Source organism: Echinops telfairi, unplaced genomic scaffold (genome assembly GCF_000313985.2).
Source record: "Echinops telfairi isolate 266 unplaced genomic scaffold, ASM31398v2 ScPeMD7_7420;HRSCAF=8458, whole genome shotgun sequence".
NCBI lineage: Eukaryota > Metazoa > Chordata > Mammalia > Afrosoricida > Tenrecidae > Echinops > Echinops telfairi.
Genome location: NW_022111320.1, coordinates 27,444,174 through 27,468,947, shown reverse-complemented (window position 1 = coordinate 27,468,947; position 24,774 = coordinate 27,444,174). Strand labels below are relative to the sequence as shown.

Sequence of the window (24,774 nt, the reverse complement as noted above, 5' to 3'; positions counted from 1 at the left end):
GATCACCACCACCACCACCACCACCACCACCACCACCATGGGCCTCATCTTCATTCTAGCTGACTCTAGGATTTCTTCTCTTTCAGGGTAATGATTCCAGATGAGAAATCCAGCAAGGTTTAAACACAATGAAGAATGAAAGAGGCAAGTGTGAAAACATCGAGCTGCTCACAGGGGTCCGATTAAATCAGCTTTCCCAGGCCTGGAAATAGCATCTTACACACGGAAGGGGCTTCTTTGAATGTCAGATCCCCAGGGGTCCTTCTAAATGCCATTTCTGAAGAGTTAACATAGAACAGGAAACTCTCCTCCATAATAGTTAATCTCCCAAGCTGTCCAGACGAGCTGAATCTCCTCTTCGCACAGAGAGAACAGCTCGGGAAGATGGGCGCTGGTTGCTGTATACAAACTCCCAGGCCACACATAGCCTTTTAGGACCACACTAACTAAAGCAAAGGCCAAGCAGGGTAGGACGACAGCATGAAGGTGGCAGGTTTTCTTTCACCGTTGGCCTCTCAGTGCATGATTTGTCCTTTTACAATAAAAAGTCACCTTCGGTCTTGAAACAGACACAGAAAGGCCCAGCAGGAACTATGGGAGAACTTTCTGGAGGTTGCCTTCTTCATGGGTCGCAGAGAGACCCAAATGAGCAACGCAGAAGGCACTTCCTACAAAGGATCTGGGAAAGAGGTACCGGAGGGGTGGGCGGAAGCACCCACTGGGATCACACAACATAGAGAAGGAAAACGGAATCAAGTTCCACATAAGCTATGCTCCAGCTGTCAGCTGCCCACGTCATCACAGCCAGGCCATTCTGCCTATAAGCAATAATAACAGCGGACTTAAAATATATATGTTGTGCTAAAATGCATATGACAGAAAAATTACCATTTTAGCTGTCTTAATTATACCATTCAGTAGCATTTATTACATGTACAATGCCATGCCAAGAGTATCACTCTCTCTCTAGTGATTTTTCCATCGCCCCAAACAGAACCTGTTCCCACTGAACAGTAACTTCCTATACCTCTGCCCCCGTAGCCCCCAGTAACCCCTAGGCTATCTTCTGTTTCCTGGAACTTATCTATTCTGGAATATCACTAGAACGTCAATGACCTACTATGTGACAGACACAGCTTTACATGAATTAATTCACTGAGTCGTCTCACAGACACAGCAGCAGCAGGAAGCTTGCTGGGGTGGCTGGGCTCTTCCCTGTAGGGATGCCCTTTGCTGGTTGACTTTGTACCAGCGCCCCTCAAGAGTCCACCTATTTTCCTTCATCGTGGGTCTGGATTCAGAGGTTTGAGCTACAGTCCGAAGAAAGTAAGGTGAAATGACGATGTGCTAGTTCTTAAGCCAGGACTCCAAAGGCCTGGGGTGTCTGCAAGCTCACTGCCCCTCTACTACAGCCCTGAGAACATACCTGGACTAGCCAGCTAAAGAGGGACAGACACAAAGCTGCAGGCATAAATCACCACCATCACCCCCACCAAGCCACCGAGATGAGCCACCAGACAGCCCAAACTGAGCCTCTCAAGCGAGCCGAGCCTTCAGCACCACAACTACTGAGCAATCCAGAGACTTATGTGATGGTTACCATCTCCAGCCACTGGGTTTCGGGATGTGTTGGCTGGCAAAAGTTAACGAATAGACTTATTTGTACAGATTTTTAAAAAATGAGTAACACAAATGTTCATTTACCCAAGGTCACTCGGACAATAAAGGGTTGGCATAGGGATTAAACTCAGGCAGTCTTGCTCAAAGCCCAGGCATTTCGCCACTCTCTGACTTCCTACTCAATGGAGAGTAAAATAAGAGAGAAAGGAACTGTGGTCACGTTCAGTCGTGTTGGTGTGGTATGTAGTGCTCGTCTTGACTGGTTATCTCCTTTTCCCCTTGAAAAGGAAGGTCCGAAGGGTTTATATTAGCCCCCACAGCAATCCAGTTGACAAGGAAATGTGAGTGCAAGACGTAGCCCCGGTCAACAGCAATCATTTAAGCTCTAATAAATTCACTCAAAGAAAACATTCGTGGAAGGAGATCGCACTTTCACATTAAATGTTCTTTTCTCAAAAAAAAAACAAAACAATTGTCACAGACTATAGCATTTAAAGAAAGGTGATGTGCAACATCGGGTGGCGAGATATGACAATATCAAACCGATTGGAGTTTTTTTTTAAATGAGCTATTGCGTTATATTTAGGCCTATTAGTCACACGCGAAGAGTTTAAAATCACATCAGCAATCCGCAAATAAGCAGTCCCACTTGAATATTGCACTGTCGGAAAAGACATAACCGGCATCTGGAACACTTGCTTACCTCGGCAGATGTGAAAAGGACGAATCTTGGCAGCCCCCAGAGGCCCTTTTCCTTAATGTCAGGGCAGTATTTGTATCTAGCTAGGTTCATGGCGTACATGTTGGACACTGAACCACCTGGAAAAATAAAATTAACACATTATATTTATAGTAGGAAGTTACCATTTCCTATTTGCTGAATTCAGTATAAAGTACAACAGGTACAAGCTATAATGAAAGACATCGGAACTCGCCTCTCCTCGGTACTCTGAATATCCCACTGACACACATACTAATTTCCAAAATGAGTAAACAGACAGATTTTAGCTTAGTGTGACTTGCTATGGTTTTTTCTCAACTGAAAATTGCAATTTATAAGCTCTAGATTTAGACCCAGGAAGTCTATCTGGAAGCACTAAAACCAAACTCACTGACCTCAAGCCAATGCCGACTCATAGCAGTCCTGTAGGACAGGGTAGAACTGCCCCCTGTGGTTTTTCCCCCAAGACAGTGACTCTATAAGGGAGTAGGAAGGCCCATCTTTCTCCCACAGAGTGGCTGGTGGTTTGAAACCACAGACCCTGTGGTTAGCATACCAGTGAGTAACCATTACACCACCAGGGCTTCTTATCTGGGCCCACATCTACATCAGAAATCATTTTCATTCTCTCATCTGATTAATAACATGAAAGTAAAGATACAGTGTCTATCCTCAACTCCAAAAAAGGATGGTAAAGATAAGCACAATATGATTCAGAAACCTCCTCAAGTAAAGGTGATTTTTAAAACTTGGAGGACTTACCAGAGCCCTTCCAAACTTTACAGCGGATAATTCAGTTTTTCTAGGTAAAGACCATTAACTGAAAAGACTTCAAGTGTGTGACAAGCTTGCTTAGCATTTACAGAAATGTCATCACACTCCAGAAGGCATATGCTCGATTCTCATCAAACAGCATTATTAATGTGCAATATTTTGCCCTGTGCAAATCTCGAAAGAGTTTCAGTTCTTTGTATAGAACATGAATGAACTACTTTGTAGATGCTCATAACTGAAGGGTGATGGCCATAACGAATTGAACTTACCTGGGTTAAAGATTCCATCCCCTTCTTTCCAGCCAATAAATTCAATCATTTTCTTCAGTACCGCTTCTTCCACTAATAGAAACACTGGGGACACCTCATACGTATAACTAGATAGATATAAAAAAACACTTCACTTCTATGACTCGAGTCAAACCATTCCTTGGTGTCCCAAGAAACGCACACAGCATTTCATCAAAGCACCTCGCTGTTTATGTGCAGGTAGAGCCTTTGGAAAGGCAGCCATTAAAATAAAGAAATATGAGACCCGTGGCTATGTTCTGGTTAGGTCAACGCCAGTAGCTGGTGAGCTCGGGGATCCACACACCAGCTACTTCATCTGACTTCGATGGGTAAGAACCTTGAATTCCCTTGGGGGAGAGAAAGAATCCAGCGTCTTGATTCTTTGCATTACCATGAGCCAGTAGCCATTGTATTCTCTAAGATGTGCTTCGGATGCTGGTTAAAAAAGAAAATGTCATGGGAACCAGGTTTCACTAGGTTACGCCATGAGCAATTCCTATGCTGATAGTTCTCACTATTCTATGTGGAGACCACCTGTCTGGAACGAGGCCTGCACTTCTACAAACGGAGAGGAACTCTGAGGACTTCCCATTAGGTGGCTGATATCCCTGCAAAGGGACCACGTAGATTCCTGGACAAGGATATGTTGTTCCAGGGGCTGGAAGGCTATTGTCAGCTCGTTGGAGACCGCCTCTGCTGCAGCAGGGCCCCTCCTCCAAGACCAGGTCCCATCCGGTAAGGGTCTACACTGGATGGCTGATGGCGCCTGACCTAGAAAGACCTGCCCATCTGGGCTCAACTTAGGCCCATTCTGAAGGGCCATCCTAGCTCCTGGGATTTCTGTAGGGTCCGTCTCTGCTGCCACTGAGCCTGTATCTGAACTTGACTCCTGTCCATTCACGGTGATCTTCCCTCCAGTCAATGAGTGTTGACCACAAGAGGGGGTACTCAGTAATGAACAGCCTGGCTCACGAAGCCCCATCTAGAGTTGGCTTCCCAGAGACTCCAAGCTGTGACAGTTACCAACAGCCTTATTTTCCTTTGCTTGAATTCCTCTCTCCGGATAACTCAAGGGTGACTAAATCGCTATAATCCCCTCAATTCAGTGATTACTTCCATTCGCATTGGAATAAATGTGTACTATAAATATGGATAAGCAGACACATCTAGAGTTATAATCACAAAACTGAATGCAATTAGTTTAAATCTGAGGACAAAGCATTGGTAAGAAAGCAAAGGAAAAAATGAGGCCTACTATGGACCAAACTCCCTACAGACAGCCCGTCATTTCACAATAAAGAGCGGTCTGTTTTCCCACCATTTGAAGTCAATTTAAAATTCCAAGAGTGGTTTCTTTTTTTACGTATAAATTTTAATGTGTACCTGACAATGCAAATGAGCAAGTAATGTACTTTTTGTAAGAAAAAAAATTATCAAGCTTCTTTCAAAACTGGTCCAACTCTAAGCTTGAGAATAATTGGAGGTGGAGAAGAACATACTAGGAACTATCTTCCTGGTGGTATTTCAAAAGGATTGTTCACCTTAACACTCGCTAGCACTTGAGTTTTCAGAGTTAGCGTTTTCTTCCTGTCATCTGATCAATAACATGGTAATAACAGTGCATGCTGTTCCCTGGCTCTAAAAACAAGTAAAGATCAATTCAGAAATCTCAAGTAAAATTGATTTTTAAATGAATGGATTTAACAATTTATGTATCTATTCATCTCTCCATCTATGTACTTATTAGTCAACTACTTATTTCAGATGATGGAATTGACTGGAGTTTGAAAACTTCCACCAAGAACTGTATATCTTACTGTGTCTTCTGACTTCTGACTTCTCTTCACACTTACTCTTCCACCCATCCTACTCTGGTGTCTGCCCTCACGACTCTACCAGACCTTCTTTCCTAAGGCCATCAACAATGTGCATGTGGTTTGACAAAGAGACAATTTTCAGAGTTTGTCTAGTTAACTGCTCAACAGCAAATGATGTCATTGAGCCCATTCTGGCTTTAGGCACACTCCCTCCATGGCATCTATGTCTGTGCTGAGTTTCTCCGTCGTCTGTGTCTACTGCATGTGAGTCCTCCTCGTGGTGGAATGTTGCTATTCTCAAGGCTCAGTCCTAAGTCCCTTTTCCCTCACTTTTTAACTCTGTGTCCCCGACAGTGATGCTCCATCCTTGGTACTCATTAAAATCACCTGAGGAGTTTTATCAATGTAGCAATGGCTGAAACACACTCGTACAGATTCAGATTTACCTGGGCTGGTTTGAAGGCCAGGCATCAATATGTTTAAGTTCCCAAGTTGATTCTCATGAAGAATCAGAGTTGAAAATCACTGAAAGTCATGGCTACTATATAGACCCCATTCCAATGACCATCAATTCACCAATACCCACCCAACCTAACTGCCACTGTACTGATTCTTATTCCTCCCTGGAGTCAATTCCAGCTCATCGCGACCCTAGAGGGCAGGGTGAAACTGATCCTGGGTGTTTCCAAGACTGAAACTCTTGACAGGAGTAGAAAATCTCTTCTTTCTCTTTAAGGACATCTTATGGTGTCAAACTGCTGACCTGGGAGTTAGCAGTCCAATACATAACCATTCTGCCACCACACCCCATCTGACAAAACAGAACTGACTTCAAGGTTGTAACATTTTATGGAACGAGATCGCCTCTTCATCATGGAGAGTCTGGTGGGTTCTAACAGTCAACCCGTCAGACTAACATTAGCAGCCTATATTTTAACTCACTGCCCCACCAATATTACCTAAATTTATACTTTAATTTAGATATAAGAATTCTAGGTATGACTCTCAGCTTAGTTGATATACTGGCTTCTAAAATCAGCCATTGAGTCAATTGCAAATGAATCATAGCCACACTATAGAACAGGGCAGAAATGTGCCCATCAGTTTCCATGACTGTAACTCTTTATGGGGTTAGAAAGTCCTGTCTTTTGCTCTTGGAGCAGCTGGTGGTTTCGAACTGGCCTTACAGATCACAGCCCAATGTCTAACCTCTATTGAAATATTGTTTTCATAACTGAAAACAGTTCTTGGTCTCACCTGGTGTTCTCTCCCAATGTTTCTTATATCAGTGAATGTCATGACCATCAACACCAGAGATCCTGTCATCACCCCAGAAGCCTCCCTTTTGTCCTCATATCCAAGGTCCAAATTGTTAACCGACTCTTTCTGTTTTGTCTTCTAAATACATTTTCCAATCTCCATTCCTACCACTCTCCTTCAAATCCATATACCATTTTCACTCAACAGACAAAGGTCCTAACGGCTCTCCTCTCATATATTCCTCTCCTTTGCTAGACTACTACCAGGATGACCTTTTCAATAAGAAAATGACACTTAATGATTTAGAAACTTTGCATTGTGCTTGGAATTATAAAAAACAAACAAACCCAGCCTCATCATCCACTACATTCCCTTTAACAATCTCAGTTATATTCGCACCTGTTCCAGTTATGTCACGTGGCATCCAGCCACAGGGCCTTTGTGCATGCTGCTCCCTCTGCTAAGGGCTCATCCTTCTTTACACCTAGCTAACTCTTACTCACCTTTCAGCACTTAGCTGTCCCTTCCTTGGAGAAAACCTAGACTGTGTTCTCAACTAGGAAAATAGTGCCTTGTTATCTTTATAGCACCATGTACTTCCTCATGGGAGAGTTTGAATTTTACATCTAAAACTTACATCAAGAACTCTCTTTCTCTCATCAGATACTATGCTCTAGGATAGCAAAATGATGGTTCGGTTTTATTTCAGTGGTATTTCCAGCACTCAGTGAAGACATGACACTTGATAAAGTTATGTATAATAAGTTGCTTAATCAGATCCTCATCTTTTAAATGGAAGTAACTGCCTGCTTTAGCCATCTCGTAGGACCACTGTACAATCCAACAGTCTCATCAAGGACTGCTCAGTGCCATAAAACGTTTTTATTTGTTATTTAGATGACCATACACACATGAAATCACTAAATATAAATTCATGAAATAAAAATCCATCAACCTTTTAATAATCTCTAATCCATGATCACTATGAAGTTCCAATAACAAAGCACTTACACACTTGGATTTAATGCTTCTGTCATAAACCGCGCAACCAAGGAGTAGTAGTCAAGTCCAGCGTACAATTGGTTGAAAAATCTTGGGTGATCTGTAAATTTTTAAAAAAGTATTCACTCACTCAGCAATTTAAAATACTTATTTATACAGCAATAACACAAATGAGTCAAACAGTGGAAAACCAGCAAACACAACAGAATGGACTTTATGAATCCATGTATATAAAATTCAGAATCAGGCAAAGCTCTATACAGACTGTTTAGAATTTTGGGCAACTTTTGGAAGGCTATTTTTTTATTGGAAGGGGGTTGAGGTAGCCTTTGGAGTTGAGTGAAAATGTCCTCTGTCTTGACTGGGCTGGGTTACATACACAGAGCTACAGAAAGCTTTGTGATAAGATAAACCCTTTAGATTTATGGACTTTATTGAAGGTAAAAACGTCAAATTTTCATCATGTCCTGGGAAAAAGATGTTGAAAATAAGATTTTAGGTAATGCTTACTTTTACTTTTCAGCATACTTTTAAGCCTGCTGGTTTATTTTTCACAACCTAGACCTAAACCAAACCTCTAAAGAAATAGAGTATTTGTCCATATCAAAGTCTGTTTTCTTTCTTCTGGAAAATATCAATATTGACTCCCCAAACTTCAAACACCTATTTCACTGACCAAAAAAGGCTTCACTTCAGTGAGTGACCTTTCAGGTTTCTGACTGGCTGACTGTGCCTGGCACTGGCATTATGGAGATGGGAGTAAGAGGTGATTCACCAGGCAGCTTGTGTCAACGTTCTGATTCAACTTATTTCAAAGGCAGTTGCCTTTAAGACCCAAACAACTTCTACTTCCAACCTTCTTTATTTTTTTTCACTCATAAAAAAGGTCTCATAAAGGTTCTTGGCTTTACACAGTGTGAATATTCACACCAGACACCAGGCTAACTGGCTTGACATTCTCAATCATAGGAAGCCCAGCACGACAGAGAACAAAGAAGCAGCAGGTCCGTTTCTAACTTTGAGGCCCAGGGAACTATTTAGTTAGTGATCTACCATCACAATTTATAACGTTTACATCCCTACCCCTACCTCCTCTGTTTGTAAACTAGGAGTTCAGTTTAAAAAAAAAAATCTCAGAAGAAAATGACTTCTCAAATAAAATGGAAGACTCCTTCTGATCTGGGGAAGAAAACTAGACATTGCTACAAGTAATTTTAATAAGGTTTTTCCCTCTAATCTGTGCTAATTTATGATTGATTTCCATGGTAACATCATGGAAAATATCCAGAAACTGAAAAATCTACCACATTAAATGTCATTCTACACTTCTGACATACACTATAATAATAAGATATGTATCTCTCCTTTTGAAATGCTAGCTGGGTTTTTGATACATGCACTAGACTTTCCCAAGGGGATATAATCCAATTATTTTTAGCCAGGATTTTATTATATTCTTTCCACTAAATTTAGTTCAGTGTCAGAATTCACCAAGCATAATGCCTGTACGTTCTTAATCCCTGGATTGCCTTTACATCGCATGGAGGAATGCATAGTTTGGGGAGCTTTTCTCCCACTCTGAATCCTGCTCACCGGGTGTAGAGGCTATTAATAGTCCGTTGGAATAGCACTTCACCGCAAGAACGAAACCACATTACTAGATTTACGGAAGATCACAGTAGGCTAGAGCATCTTTGTGGAACAATCAAAGCAAACGCTTATCATGCATTCGTTTTCCTAATACTTCCCGAAGGATTTCTACTTTTTCAATCCTGCCAGACTTGATAAATTAGTTTGGTGATCATCAAGTGCCAAGAACTTCTCGGCGCAGTAGTCCTCCCTTCCCCATGGAGGATACATTCTGAGACATCTCCCCCACGACACAACCATTGGTGCTTAAAGCCATGGCTATAGATCCTCTATCCACTCTTACTTCTTAGCCAGACATTCTTATGATGCAGTGTAATTTATAAATGAGGCACCATGCAATATTAGCAGCAATAATAGTACAATAGGATTACTCATAAGTAAATATGAGGTATATGAACATAAGCAAGCAACTTGGCTACACTGGACAAATGGACGAAAAGGGTGACCACTGTTATCATTGAAATAAATTCATTTTTGTTTATGTTAAGGACACAGTTTTGAAATGTTACTTTTTAAATATATTCTGGGCCATCAAGATTTAAAAATTTTAAACAAATTAATAGAATCAAAGTATCTCTTGCTTTGGCCCAACAGAAGACACAATACCCATCCCAGTAAGTAGTGTCTGTACATTCTTGATTATAATGGAAGGATGGGTCTTGCCAAAACCAGATGATATTTATATGCGATAATTAAAAGTCAACAGTTTTCCCATCAGTTCACTTGGATAACAAATCTGAGAATAATCAAAGATGACCATAAATGGACCACAGTAAAAACATACAGGACCACTGTCTTTTATTTTGGCTTCTCGTCATGAGAACATAGCCATCCACTGCATTCTTCAGAAGCAATACATACTTAAGAAAAGGTAAAACGTGACAGACCCTGGAAGTCAATTAGAATCCTTACTGGTTTTGACACTGTAGCGTATGACATCCTGGCAGAGTCCCAGGAGCCTGTGATGTGGCTCTCCCGTGTCTCTCATCTCCAAATCAAGAAGCTGCTTCAGTTGCTCAGGAGGCTGCCATTCACAAACCTGGAGATTCAAGCACAGTTTGGTGATGCCCCATGTATGCTAAGTAGTGAGAAAACACTGGAACCATGCGCCTTACCCTTACAAAGCTGACAAGAAAGTGGGAGAGATGGAGAATTAAATGGAAGCCATAGTTCAGTGTGAAAAGAGCTATGAGAGGAAGAACAGACGTGCTCCAACTGCCATGTATGGAGCCCTGGTGGCGTTTTGGGGGAAGGGTTGGACCACTACCCAGGAGATCAGCAGTTCAAACCCCCCAGCCTCTAAGTGGGAGAAAGATGAGGCTATCTGCACCCACAAAGATTTAAGAGCGTTTGGAGACCTGGCACAGGGTCACTGTGAGGTGTAGTTGACTCATCGACAGGTAGTTTTCCTTACACTTGGAAAGTCAAAGAAAATTGCCTGGTGACATTAACATCTAACTTGTTAGAAGATAAAAAAGAAAAGAATGGCTCAAATAAGCACTGGGATAATAGGGTCCTGCAAGGAGACTATTAGGCAGAATGAGTTGAACTTGATGGCAGCAAGTTAATTTTTTTATTTGGGGGTTTTTAGTGGCATATCTGGAGAAAGATGAAGTCGTCTGCTACTGTAAAGATGTACAGTCTCAAACTCAGAGAGGGAGCTCTACTGTGTCCCCGAATGTTACTGTGAGTCAGAGAGGCGCCCTGGTGGTGTTGCTGACTGCTAACAACACTGGACTGCCAACCTCAAGGTCAATTCTCCATGGAAGTAAGATGAGGGTATTTGCCCCTGCAAAGAGTTACAGCCTCAGAAACTTGATATAAAGCTCAGGTTCAGGAGGTCAGGTAGTACATCTACCTGGTGTAGCCAAATGCTGGGTGTAGCCAAAACAGAGTTTGAAGAAGTAAAGCTAGACTACTGCAAAAAGTTTCCTAAGTATGCCCCTTATATTAGTACAGCAAATAGAGTGATCTTCTTAAATCGAAACCATGGTTACCCCTATGCTCATATACCTCCAATTTCTCCTTTCTAACTTTAGGTGAGAGATGGTGAGTTCGGAGGCTATTTAGTAGAAGGTACCTTGAGAACATCCAAAAGAGGAGTCGATATTGGCGTAACGCTCTTGTGACTGACACATCAAGGGCAGAGTTGTAGGTGTCCCCTCCGATATCACTATGTTGAGAGACACGGCTCAGATCAAAACTACACAGATGAGGAGAGGTTTGGGGTCATACCAGGGCAGCATCAATACTTCAACTGGGCAAAGGAAAGGAAGCACATGTGTGAGGTGGAAGAGACGCCAGAGAGGGAAGAGAACCCTAACAGATTTCGTGCTATTGAACACAGCGACAACAGAATGTTTTAAACACGAGAAGGTGGTCACCGTTATCAAATATGGCTCAGGAGCCAAATCAGAGGCAGACTGAGAAATGCTCATGGGATGTGTCAACCAGGAGGTGTTTTTGGCAAGAGCTGTCGGATTTAGCGAGGTGGGAGTGAAGGCCAGATTGCTATGAAGTGGAGGGGTAGGAGGTGAGGAAACAGGGAGGGAGGGACCAGAGACAAGTCTTAAAAACTGTCCAAGGGGAGAAGAGAGGCCGTGAAGTAGCCAGGGCTGAAGACACTGCGAAGGGGGAGGTTGAGGAAAGCAGGAGGAATTTCAAGTTGTGGAAAATCCTGTTATTGTGTCCAGGACCAACCCAAAGCAAACAACTGAAAAAAGCAAACCCAAACCCAACAACAACCAGGTGCTGTGGAGCCGTTTCCAACAGATGCACCCACATGCATATCGGAACAGTACTGTGCTCCGTTTCCAATGGCTGTAACCTTCTAGCAGTAGATTGGCAGGCCTTTCTTCCACGTACCTCTTGGTTGATTCAACAACCAATCTTTCGGTTAGGAATTGAGCGTTTTGCCATTTGTGAATCCCAGGAGCTTCAAAACCATGAGACTCACTCAAAACTACCGCCATGGAGTAGATTCTGACTTGCAGCACCCCCAATCTTTCTCCCAACTGGCACCTGGAAGGTCCACACCAATGACCTTGGGGTTAATCGTCCCTTATTTACCCAACAGTTTTATCCAAGCCAAACTCACTGCAATTAAGTCAAGGCTGACTCATAGCAACTAGATAGGACAAGTAGAACTGCCCCTGTGGGTTTCTAGGGTTGTCACTCTTTTTATGGAGTAGAAAGTCTAATCTTGTCCCCTAAGGAGCAGGCAGTGGTTTTTGACTTTGCTAGGACTGCACTGACCTTGCAGTTAGTAACCCAATGCATGACGTACCATACAACCTAACTATGATAAATGCAAAAACTCGCTGCCATCAAGTTGACTGCAACTCATTGGATAGAGTAGAACAACCCCTGTGGGTTTCTGAGTCTATTAAATCTTTATGGGAGTGGAAAGCCTTGGCTGTCTCCCTCAGGGCAGTTGGTGGTTTCGAACTGCTAACCTTGTTGTTAACAGCCCAACTCTTAATCCCTTTATACCACCAGGGCTTTTTATAAACATGACAGTCAGTAGTAAATCAAAAGTGATCAAGTCAATGAAAAGGAATGATTACAAACAAAACCTTGGATGAATCTCAGATGCATGCTGCTGAAAGAACAGTAAAATTTAAAAGGCTACATAGGATATGATTCCATCTACATGTTATATTCAAAAAAATTAAAACATTATTGGGACAAAAAACATCTCAGTAGTGACAAGAGCTTAGAGGTAAGGGGAGGGGTGACTATAGAGAGGAAATTTGGGGATATTGGAATAGGTTTAGATCTTGATTATGGTATTAGTTACATTGACTATATAAACTCACCAAAACTCATACAAATGCACATCAAAAGGATAAAATTTACTACATGAAAACTTTACATACATTTAAAAATGATTTTAAGTGGCTGAGAAGAAGTGTCTACAGGAAAGTTCACTAGAAGTAAGGGTCTTACGAAATATGGAGAGATATTCACAGGTTGCCTTTCATGGTGCCCTGCTGGGTTTCAGAGTATGCTGAATGAGCAGTGAGGTGAGACCCGCACCCTCCTCTCCAAACCACCATACACATTTCAACCCAATTTTACGTGAACACCCTATGCACCTCCTATAATGAGATCAACTTGGAGTCTTTTCATTTGACAACTCAAGATTTTATATCTTCCTTTCCCATCTTACCCCCACCCCTCAAAGTTCCTATCTGAATCCTTTTCGGGCAACGAAGTTTCCCTTGCTAGGATCAACATATTCTGTCCTTTTGTGTTATCGTTACCATTATTTGCCTTTTTTGCTTTCTTTAACACTCTTAGAAATAAGCAACTCCCCTTCCTGCCTTCTCTCTGCCCATTAAAATCTGATTTAACCTTTACATTCCACATTAAGCAAAAAGTGCCCACCCAGGTGAAATCCCCAATGTCTACCCTAATTTATTAAAATCTCACTGGGACCCCTGGTCTGTTTACCAATGAAACCTTCTCCTTCCAATTATGCTGTAGATTTGGCTCAAAGCTGGACTTTTATTGCTTTATATCTCCCAAAGCCAAATCTAATGCATTACCCATACCTAACATTCAATTAATATTTAATGTCTGTATAAAGGCCAGGTTTTTAAAAATTGTCAAAGGAGCAGTGCACTGCAAGGTTTCAAAAAAAATTTTTGGAATAGCTGTATTGGCACTTCACCCACATATCATACAATTCAATTGTTCAATCATATCGAAGAGTTGTATAACCATTACCACAATTAAGTTTAGAACATTTTCTTCTTTCTTTTATTGTTCTTTGTGTGATTATTTAAAAAACAAATTCATGGCCATCGAGTCAATTCTGTCTTATGGCAGCATTCAAAATATTTCCCAAGTATGTATAAGACCATAAAATATACAAGTGTAAATACATACTCTAGATGACTGGGAAATACCACCAGTGATTTTTTTTCTTGAGCACAAGCATGTATTCAAAGTTCAGGAGCCATTTCCATCTCTTTTCTTATTTATTCTTCCAAATGCATGTAATCAAAAATTCAAAGTAAATATCATTTCATATTCCACATTTTTAAAATGACATTTCTGACAAATTTAATTGAAATAGGCATATCTTCGAATGCTCGTTTGTTGGCAAATCAATTCCAATTTGAAAAGTGATCATTTCGATGAAAGGCAATTTAGGAATTTTAAGGGACCTACTATGGGGGAGACCTGGAGGCAGAGTGCTGGAGCTTGCATTTCAGCTCCGATACATAACAAACGATCTGGAGCAGGAAGCTTCCCTTCCCTGGGTCTCAGTTTCTTCTACTCTAAAATGGGTATATTAACAGTACCCACCTTTTGGAATTATGAGGCTTAGTACATAAATAGGTATGTAAAATTCAGGAGAACAGAGCAAGGCACATAGTTCCACTGCCATCAAATCAATTCCGACTCACGATGGCCCTAGAAGACAGAGTAGAACTGCCAGGCGGGGTTTCTGAGGCTGTAACTGTTAACAGGAATAGGAAGGCCTTATCTTCCTCTCTTGGAGAAGCCGGTGGGTTTGAACTGCTGACCTTGCGGTTAGCAGTTGAGCATATAACCCAGTACACCAACCGGGCTTGTGGAGCATAATGAGTACTCTTAAAAGTTTGTTAATAGCAGTACCCTAATATCAATTTGAAGCTAAATCTGAAGCCACAAGTAAAACTTGGATGAATAGTTGGTACCAGTCAGGACATAACAATCAAGATTCCCAGTCTAAATTCCGGCTAAGGATCCTCAGATAAATAAAATATTGTTCACATCCTTTTCTACCTTCTGCTTGATTTTCATTAACAGCAGAAAATGTGCGAAAATATGGAGCAGAGGATGTTAAAACAATAAATATATAAAATCTCCCGGCCATCACATGAATTGATGACTCATAGTGACCCTGTAGGGCAAGATAAAATTTCCCAAGTCCAAGTGGGTTTCTAAGATTCTAACTTCTTTAAAAAAATAATTTTATTGGGGGCTCTAACAGCTCTTAAAAGAATCCATACATCCATTGTGTCAAGCACGCCCATTGTGTCAAGCACATTTGTGCATATGTTGCCATCACCCATTTCAAATCATTTTCTTTCTACCTGAGCCCTTGGTATCAGCTCATTTTTTTGCTCCATCCCCCACCCTCCCACCCTCATGAGCCCTTTATAAATTATAAATGATTATTATTTTTATATCTTATACTATCTACTGTCCCCCTTCACTCATGTTTCTGTTGATTGTAACCCAGGGGAAGGGTTATAAGTTGATCATTATGATGGTTTCCCCCTTACTCCCCGCTACCTTCTCCCTCCTCTGATAGCTCCACTACTCCCATTACTGTTCGTGAGGGGGTTATCTGTCCTGGATTCTGTGTGTTGAGGGCTCTTATCTCCAGTGTACCAGTGTATATGCTCCAGTCTAGCCGGATTTGTAAGGTCTAACTGGGGTCATGACAGTTGGGGTGGGGTGGGGAAGAAACATTAAAGAACTATAGAAATGTTGCATGTTTTGTCAGTGCTATACTGCACCCTGACTGGCTCATACCTTTCTTGTGACCCTTCTGTGAGGGGATGTCCAATTGTCTACAGATGGACTTTGGTTTCCACTCAGCACTCCCCCCCCCTCCCAATTCAAATCAATAACATTGTTTGTTTGGGGTCTTCTGATGCCTGATACCTGATCCCGTTGACACATTGTGACTGTACAGGCTGGTGTGCTTCTTCCATGTGAGCTTTATTGCTCCCCTGCTAGATGGCCGCTTGTTTATCTTCAAGTCTTTATGACCTCAGGTGCTATATCTTTTAATAGGCAGGCCTCATCAGCTTTCTTCACTACACTTGCTTATGCACCCAGTTTGTCTTCAGTGATCGTGTTGGGAAGGTGAGCATCGCAGAATGCCAGGTTATTGGAACAAAGTGTTCTTGCCTTGAAGGAGGACTTGAGTAGAGTCTGTTATAACTTTTTATTGGAGTAGAAAGTCTCATCTTTCTCCTTTGGAGCAGCTGGTGGTTTCAAGTGACTGATCTCAAGGTTAGTGGCCCAGTATGTAACTACACCAACGGTGCTATTTTAGAGGAAGTTTTAGGGAATTGGCTAAGATCAGGACTCTCTCACTGCCACTGAGTCAATGCTGACTCATAGTGACCACCCTTGTGAGTTTCTGAGACTGTTACAGGAGTAGAAAGCCCAGTCTTTCTCCCAAAGAGCTGCTGGTGGGTTTTTAGCTGCTGTCCCTGCAGATCGCAGCCCAGCACATAACCACGACACCACCAGGGACGTATAAATCCAATTACAGGATGGTTATCATTTAGCTTGTTGTCTAGAACATTTCCATCCTTCTCAGGGGATGGAAGACTGGTTCTGTGCTTCATGGCCTCACCTGCAATCTCAGCCAATCTTCCAACAGATGATGACTGGCAGGGTAAGAACTGAACCCTCAAGGAAAGATCTTGAATGGGTAAGGGTGGATCAGGGAGGGAAGATTGTGTTTAAAGCATACATTTGGTGTCAGGACAGCTCCTAGAAACAAAAGTATACAAAAATGGAAAGTGTATGGACTTCCCATTTATTGTACATTTGGTCATCTACATTTGAAAACTCATTTCATAAAATCTCTCCATCTTACCTTCTCACGGACATCTGTAGCCTTCAAAACCACCTCTTGCATTATTAGCCTACAGGCCTCTTCCACAAATTTTTCTCCTGCTTTTGCATCAGTGGTGGGGCCATTCAACACAACCCCATCCACAAGGACAGCACCCCTTTTACTTGGGATCATCTCTTCCGTCTCCTGTTGAGCCACCTCTCCTGGAAGCATACAAACAAATTATGTTTGAAAGATCATCAAATGACAACACTAGAGGGGAAATTTTATCATTATTAACTCCAACTGGAATGCCTCTTTTAATGCCTGAAAGCACCATTTTGAGCACTGACGCTTACAATTTCTAATAGTGTCCTGCGGCATAACAGAGTTAAGGCAAATTGCAAAAAACTCTCAGTGTATGAGCTGAATAAATCCATTTCATTAGGTGGGTGTTTCTGTATACACCTGAGTTATCACATGGGGCATGTGGCAATATGCTTAATAGACTCTCAGGATTGACAGCAAGCTTATCATCGTGCACACCATTTCTTTGTTGAGTGGTGTTTGAAATGGAAAGAAAAACAACCTCACTCCCATAATGAGAGAGAAGGGTGACACACAAACAAACCACGTCTGAACAAGGATGAAACCTTGCCTGGTGGTCTCAGAAATGTACACATGATTCCCATCAGGTCTTTTCCTTAGAAACATTGCCCTACCCTGTTATAGATACTATTGTAGGGTGTGGAGTGGCATCAAGAGGGTTAAGGATTTGGAAAAAAGGATAGGGAAAGAGAATTTTCAATTTTACTTAGAATCAATGCTGCCTCAGTCAGCCCTCAGGAGAAGGATGAGATTTCTACCTCCAGTGAGAGCGTCACAGTCTCAGAAACGGGCAGTTCCACCTTGCTAGGGTTGCTATGAGTTGTCCTCAACTCCACTGCAGTAGCTTTGTTTGGGGGGTTCCTATATTAGAAGTGTCCCCTCAGCATATGTATTATATAATATTTGGCCTACTTTTCAGAACCCAACAAATTGAGGAGGCAATCCATATAATCTATATAATTGAGCTTGCAAGCCTAAGCTTTAATTGCTTGTTGCATCATCATATAGCATAATTAAGTCCTACGATGAAGCTCTTTGAAAATGTCCAGAAGAGTTTCGTACTGGGACTTATTGTTTGAGATCAAATAATTTTCTCAAAATAACAAACAAACAAAGAGACAACTGTGATACTTTCCCAACTTACAAAACCAAAATGAATGGTATAAAGCTATATCTCGGATTTGATGCATCTGAATTTTGAAAAGAAAGGACTTAGAGAGCTTGTGATCATCCTCTAGAAAAGTAAATGTTTTAATTCACAAAGACAGGAATCTGGTTACTTATTTTTCTGAAGACCGGCACCCATGAATATGTTTTTCTAAATGAAAGTTCCCTTTTCCTTCTACTAGAGCTTAAATTTTGAGCACCCTGGTTTGCAAAACTATAGATGGCAGTGACAGCCCCAAATCCATTTGTAGAGGCCCAACATGGATTAAACCTCCATTGAATTCTTTCTGGTCATTAACCAAGGATGTAGATCATCTTGGCCTCAGGTAGAGTGCATTTGGAAAACAGACTGCTCCCACCTGTCCCCAGTCATCCAGGGAGGAGAAGTTTGTAAAAGACTTTCCTGGGTGTGTCCTTGATCTCCATGCTAGGGACACTACAAGGGTTCACCCAGTCATGAATCATGCCCTTTCAGTGTCTCTGAACGCCTTGGTCAGGTCTTTGGCCAATCTTGTAAGCCTTCTTTATTAACATAATATATTTGTCCCTATCATGACCCTGTTCCCACTTCTGTAGTCACACCTGTAACTGCGATGTCTTGCTCTACCATCAGCCATGACTTTGTGACAATTCCCTTTGTTCCATGCCTTATACCTAGAGTCCCGACTGTGAATCCGCAGATGCCATTTTGACCTCATGCTAGATGATGTGCCATGCCTTGTGTAGTCTTTGTCTCTTTTAAGACCTGATAAATGGCCTCTGAGATAGGGTCTCTTTTGTACCCTAAACCACATTTTAGGTGAGCATAGCTGTTGTTCATTTTCCTCTTGAGCTAGATTATAAAGTCTTCACAGAAAGAAAGCTGTTTAGCATCAGAGAGTGCGTTGGAGTTAGGGAACTTCAAATTCAATCCATCTTACTCACTCTTGCAAAAACTTCTGAACACTAGTACATAAAGGTCTTTGTGAACATAAATACTTGTCTATTTCATGACTACACACTGTTATAAGTTTTAACGATTCCTTTGTTTCCCTTTTAACAACAATTATAATAAATAATTCCTGATATCAAGAAGTCACTGTTCTTCATTTTCCATTTTAAGCCTATGCTTCAGTGACCTTTAATCTACAAGCACAGTTTGTCCCTGAGAACCCGTCTCTAAGTCTACTCTGCCGCTTCCTACTGAAAACACAGATCAAAGGAAGTGACCCGCATGGTGCTGAGTGTGAATCCATCTTTACTGCCTGTGCATTTTTCAGACTTGTAGATCAAGGACAGACAGACGGATGACGCAGGAGATGTTCAAGATTGTACACCTGCTTGCTGTCTCTAAAGGTTACTCTGGGACCAAAATAGCCTTCCACAAAAATAATTCTGCAGCTCAACCAGTTAGTCAACCAATATCTGCAACAAGCTTTGATTCTTTTACATTCTCTTTTAAAAATCACTGTCTCTCTTCTCTTTACAGAATACATGTTTGTTGGGTCATGGACCTTCACAGAAACAATCTTTTAAAGTATTAATCAGTACCAAATAAAGTGCCTAATACTTGGGAACCCACATTAAATATGCTGATAGGTTACAAAGGGTGGGGGGAGGAAACTCTATCAAATATATTTCAAACATTTCTATATACTTACTGGAGCTCTAACAGTATTAATATTTACCATGCCTTAGATTCCATCTTCTCTTCAAATTTAAAAGTGCTAGTGAAATTCTGGGAGTTTAGACACCCTCCAGTTCTATTACTGGCAAACACAGATGTTGTCCGAAAGAGTAGATAAAATGTCACAGAAAAATTCCCTAATTTAGGAAAGATGGAATCTGCAGCAAATGATCTTTTATCCTCACACTGAAGGACACACCATCACAAGCTCCAAGATGCATTTGACTTGCATCCTTCATTTTCACTTACGTACCTTTCACTTGAAAGGATGCATTGAATATGTTTTAGTGCCAAATGCTGAAGCCCTGAGATTGAGCATTTAGAAGGAAAGGCTCTCTACCTGAAGGCACTTCCCCCCAAATGTTCTTTAGGTCATAAAAATAAATCGGAGAAAGAGGGCAATTATTCAGGGGACCCTGGTTGTGTCAGTAGGAAGTGCTATTATTAAGCACACTAGAAAAGTTGGGTCTTTTTTTTTAAACCTCATTAGTAGAATTTCAGGTTTTTATTGCCCAGGGAATAGTTTCAGCTTTACAGCCTGCTCAAACTCTCTCTCTCTACACACACACACACACACACACACACACACACACACACACACACAATGTCTAACACCCACTTGCAGCCAGAAGAGCAGAGAAATTAAAGTCATCACTGTCTCCACAGCAATCAATACAAAACATTCCCATGCCCCATACAATTATCTACAAGAATGTACTGCTTATAATATATATTTTTTAAGAACTACAAAGAGCTGAGTCTAGACTAGGCCTCCTTTCTGAATAGGTTTTATATATTTTTTCTTTTTCCACAATGTGCCTCCTCCTTCCCCTGCATTTGATTAGACTGCATTCACAATAGGTCAACCTGTGGTTTACGAGGATTTATATGTAGAGCTTCCATGTTAGCCCTAGAGTTTATTGTGGTTAATAATGAAGCTTTTCAATTGGAGGATTGCTCCATGGATGTATCAAGAATCAGACTAGTTTTTATCACCTCAATCCTTCAAACATTCTCCTTCCAAGAACCATCCAGCCTCTCTCCTTGCCCTTTATCTGGTAGGTTAGTCTCAACAAAGGAGTAGTTGGGTTTTTTTTAATCATTTTATTAGGGGCTCATACAACTCTTATCACAATCCATACATACATCAATAGTGTAAAGAACATTTGTTCATTTATTGCCCTCATCATTCTCAAAACATTTGCTCTCCACTTAAACCCCTGGCATCAGTTCATTTTGTAGTTTTTATATTTCTTTGAATAGATAAATGAGATCACATGATGACTCCACTGTTCAAATGATTCAATGTTTTCCCATTTGGTCTAAATAAAAGTAAAAATCCTTCCAATGACTTATAAGGCCCTAAATAAGTACCCTCCTTTACTCTCTCTTAGACTTCAGACCTCGTCACTTACCACGGTCTCCTTGTTCGTCCAGCATCATCCACATGGGTCCCTTTACCGTTTTCTGAGGTCTTCCCTCAACCATCACATTCTCAGTGAACCCTTCCTTGGGCACCGTATTTAACACTAGAACCATCCCCTTTTATCTTCTTTCGATTTAATTTTACTCCAAAGCAGTGATCACTATATGACATACAACACATATTTAATGATTATTTGTCTTAAAATATATCTCTTCGATAAAAAATAAGCTGTAAAAGAGTGAGAGTTTGCTCAATTTCCTACTGTTTCCACAGTACTCTGGAAGTGTCTAGTGGACTACTGAAATTCAACAAACATTTGTTAACTATTAACTGAAAAAGGCCTCCTGGCACTTCCATACAACCAGTGACAATAGTCTCCTCTCCTGAGATTCCCAAGGAGGTTATCTGCATGCATTTATTATTAGCTAGGCCAGAGAGTAGAGCAGATCTCATCCACCAGGGAATGCCAGGGGCCAGGGAAAGACTAGACAGAACACAATCAATGAACCGGAGAAAGGGCTAACGGGGACTTTCAGTGGGGCCTCAAAGGCGAATCTTGAGCAGAGGGTCAGTGAGGCAAACCTGCGTGTGTGGTCTCTGAGTTATTAAAGGATCCTGTAGGCAAAAACAAACAAACAAACAAACAAACAACTCCCTTCTCTCTTCATTCCTGTCCCTGTATCTGCTCTCCTTTTCTCTCCAGTAACCTATTGCAGTCCAAAAGGCAGCCAGGTAGCCACAGACTCCCGAAACATTCTGACTTCTGATTTCAGGCAATTCCTCAATTCCACGTCTTACGAAGTCTCACCTAAGCAATGGACAGGTCTATCATGAGAGCAGTAACACTAGGGAGGTACATACATCTCAGAGAAATCATTTGATATCAAAAGGCAGCATTTACCCAGGGACAACTTTAAGAAGGGAGGAATGAAAACAGTAAACCCAAGCAGGAAGGGGAATAATGATGTTAATTTGTGCAGATTGAAGTTAGTGAAATGAATATATATATATTTTAAAGGAAAACTCATCTGTTCTTTGACTATGTATCCAATTCATAATTTAAAAGTTTATTTCGAAAACCTTTACATAAGCTCAACTTTCTTATTTGTCTAGAAAGTTGCACAGCTCTCTCTTGCATAGCAAATAAGAAATTCAGATTTAAAGCTTACAAATATTGATTTAACATTTGACATAGAGTTAAATAAGCTAAAGCAATCCTGGGGATATAATTAATGCCACTGAATTGTATGGTTAGAAATGGTCAAAATGTCAAATGAACATTATGTTAATACATATTTTATCATAATAAAATTTAAAATAAAAAACAATGTCTAGTGCAGATGACATCCACTCCCCCGTCTGTTTGCTATACGGGGGAGGGTTTCATGGCGCTGGAAGGGTGAAGGTGATGCCAGCAGCATCAGGTTTCAGCAGAGGTTCCAGACTAAGAGAAGACCATAAATCAAGAAGACGCTGTCCATTTATGAGTGACTGGACACTGTAAACCTTGTGAGTCTCAGTGGAAGAGTCTGACATATGCTGAAAGATGAGCCCCTCAGGTTGGAAGACACTCAAAACACAACTGGGGAAGAGCGGCCTTGTGGTAGTTACATAATCTGGTGTCAATTTGGGACTTGAGAGGATTAAGAGTGAATAGGTGGAGTCTAGTCTGTCAATCGGATCATAGCCAAGGTATCTGTGTGGACATGGCTTTCTCCTGAGAATTTTGGGAAATCTGGAATTTCGCCCTTGGAGACAGGAGACACACTCCCCCTAGGAGTTAACTCACTGGGAGACATTGCAGCTGACAAAACACATGGACCTCTGAGGCCGGAGAAGCCACGTGGAGACCCCTGCCAGCACTGAGATGCTTACAATGTCACTGGATCCAAAGACTTTCTACCAACTGGCCTGTGATTGTCCTGCATTCGGCGTCATTGCATGTGTTTCATGAGTCTGAAGATGACTTCATAGATTGGTATTGGACATAAGGGCTAATATTGGACTTGTGGGCTTGGACTGGACTGGTTGGGATGCTTTCTTAATGTACAATTGCCCTGTCTATAAAACTCTCTCTTATACACATGAGTTTCTATGAATTTGTTTCTCTAGTCTACCCAGACTAACACATACCTCTTCAAAGTAGAGTCAACCATAATGATGTGGGTGGAGAAATATTTATTGGTCCTTCATTTGCTGATGGAGAACAACTCAAAAATGAGAAGAAACAGCTGCAGGCATGCATTAATTATCAGGACATGGAATGTGAACATTATGAATCTAGGAAAATTCAGAGTTGCCAAAAACGAAATTGAACACAAAGTCGATATCTTTCCTTAGGAATTAATAAGCTGAAATAGACTGGTATTGGCCATTTGGAATCAGATAGTCACAGGGTTCACTATGCTGGGAATGACACATGCAAAAGGAATGGTGTCTATTCATTGCCAAAAGCAACATTTCCAGACCTATCTTAAGGTGCAATGCTATCTGCAATAGGATAATGTCTATACACCTTTATGGGATTCAGTTCATACAACTGCTATTCAAATTTAATACCAAGTACTAAATTTAGTGATGGAATTAAGGAATTCTATCATCTTCTGGAGACTAAAATTGATCAAACATGCAATCAAGATGCATTGAAAATTATTGGTAATTCGCATGTAAAAACTGGAAACAAAGAAGAAGGATACGTAATTGGAAAATATGACCTTGGTGATAGAAATGGAAGTGGAGATTGCATGAAAGAATTTTTCAAGACCAACTAAAAATATATTCATTGCACACACCCTTTTTTTTGACAACAGAAATGACAATTATACATATAGACATTGCCAGACGCAGAGACAGGGTGAAGAATGGCTCACGGGGGAGGCTGAGGAATTGAAACAAGTTAAGCGGAGCCATAAGATGACATTGAGTGTCTTCCACCTACACTGAGCAAACATAACTTTGATGCATTAAGCACTAATGGCTGAAGACCTAAAGCGTTGTGGGACGACATCAAGAACATCATTGCCATCGAGTCACTGCTGACTCATAGTGACCTCCTGTGGGTTTCCGAGCTGGTCACTGTTTATGGGAGTAGAAAGCCCACTCTGTCTCCAACAGAGATGCTGTTGGCTTCAAAGTACCAACCACGAGGATGGCATCCCAGCACTTAACCACTACACCACCAAGGCTTAAATTTATCTTAATTTAAGGTAAAATAAATTACCTACAGTGAGCCGGTATCTCTGATATGCATATCTTCAGGAACTATTTATTGCAGTATACCATGTGCAAGATACTGAGCTAGGAGCCGTGAAAGACTCAACAGTGAATGAGATACACAGTGACTTCTGAGTCCAGTGATGAAAATTAGACATGTTTGTGAATAGCTGCAATTCTACCAGAAGGTAGGAAGATGAGACTTAAGTTTAGAAAAATGTGCTCTGAAAATCCCAGAGTTGGGCATTGCTTCTGACTATAAGCAGCAGCAACAGCAGCGGTTCTCCTTGAAAAATAGTATTAGAGACGGGCTTCTATCCATCCAGTCAATACATGCTTATTGAGTAGCTGTTATGTTCAGAACAGTGCTTGTAATATTGGAATTTGAACAATAAGAAAGAAAACATGGATGTACTTTTCATTAGGTAGAGGGATTATACAGACTAAAAAGCAAACATAAATATATAAGATCACTGTAGATTATGAT

At 41.1% G+C, this 24,774-nt stretch overlaps 1 protein-coding gene across 2 annotated transcripts in view; it reads right to left on the bottom strand.

The window, feature by feature from the left end:
* GADL1 (glutamate decarboxylase like 1) overlaps nt 1–24,774 on the bottom strand; it is a 247,677-nt gene that overhangs the window by 165,973 nt on the left and 56,930 nt on the right. For both annotated transcript variants that reach the window (XM_004704047.4, XM_045297571.1), the window contains exons 2-6: nt 16,750–16,931; nt 10,047–10,173; nt 7,494–7,584; nt 3,385–3,491; nt 2,324–2,439 (exon numbers count right to left, since the gene is read on the bottom strand). In XM_004704047.4, coding sequence (XP_004704104.1) covers nt 2,324–2,439; nt 3,385–3,491; nt 7,494–7,584; nt 10,047–10,173; nt 16,750–16,902 — 594 coding nt within the window. In that variant the 5' untranslated portion in view covers nt 16,903–16,931. The remainder of the gene's footprint in view (nt 1–2,323; nt 2,440–3,384; nt 3,492–7,493; nt 7,585–10,046; nt 10,174–16,749; nt 16,932–24,774) is intronic.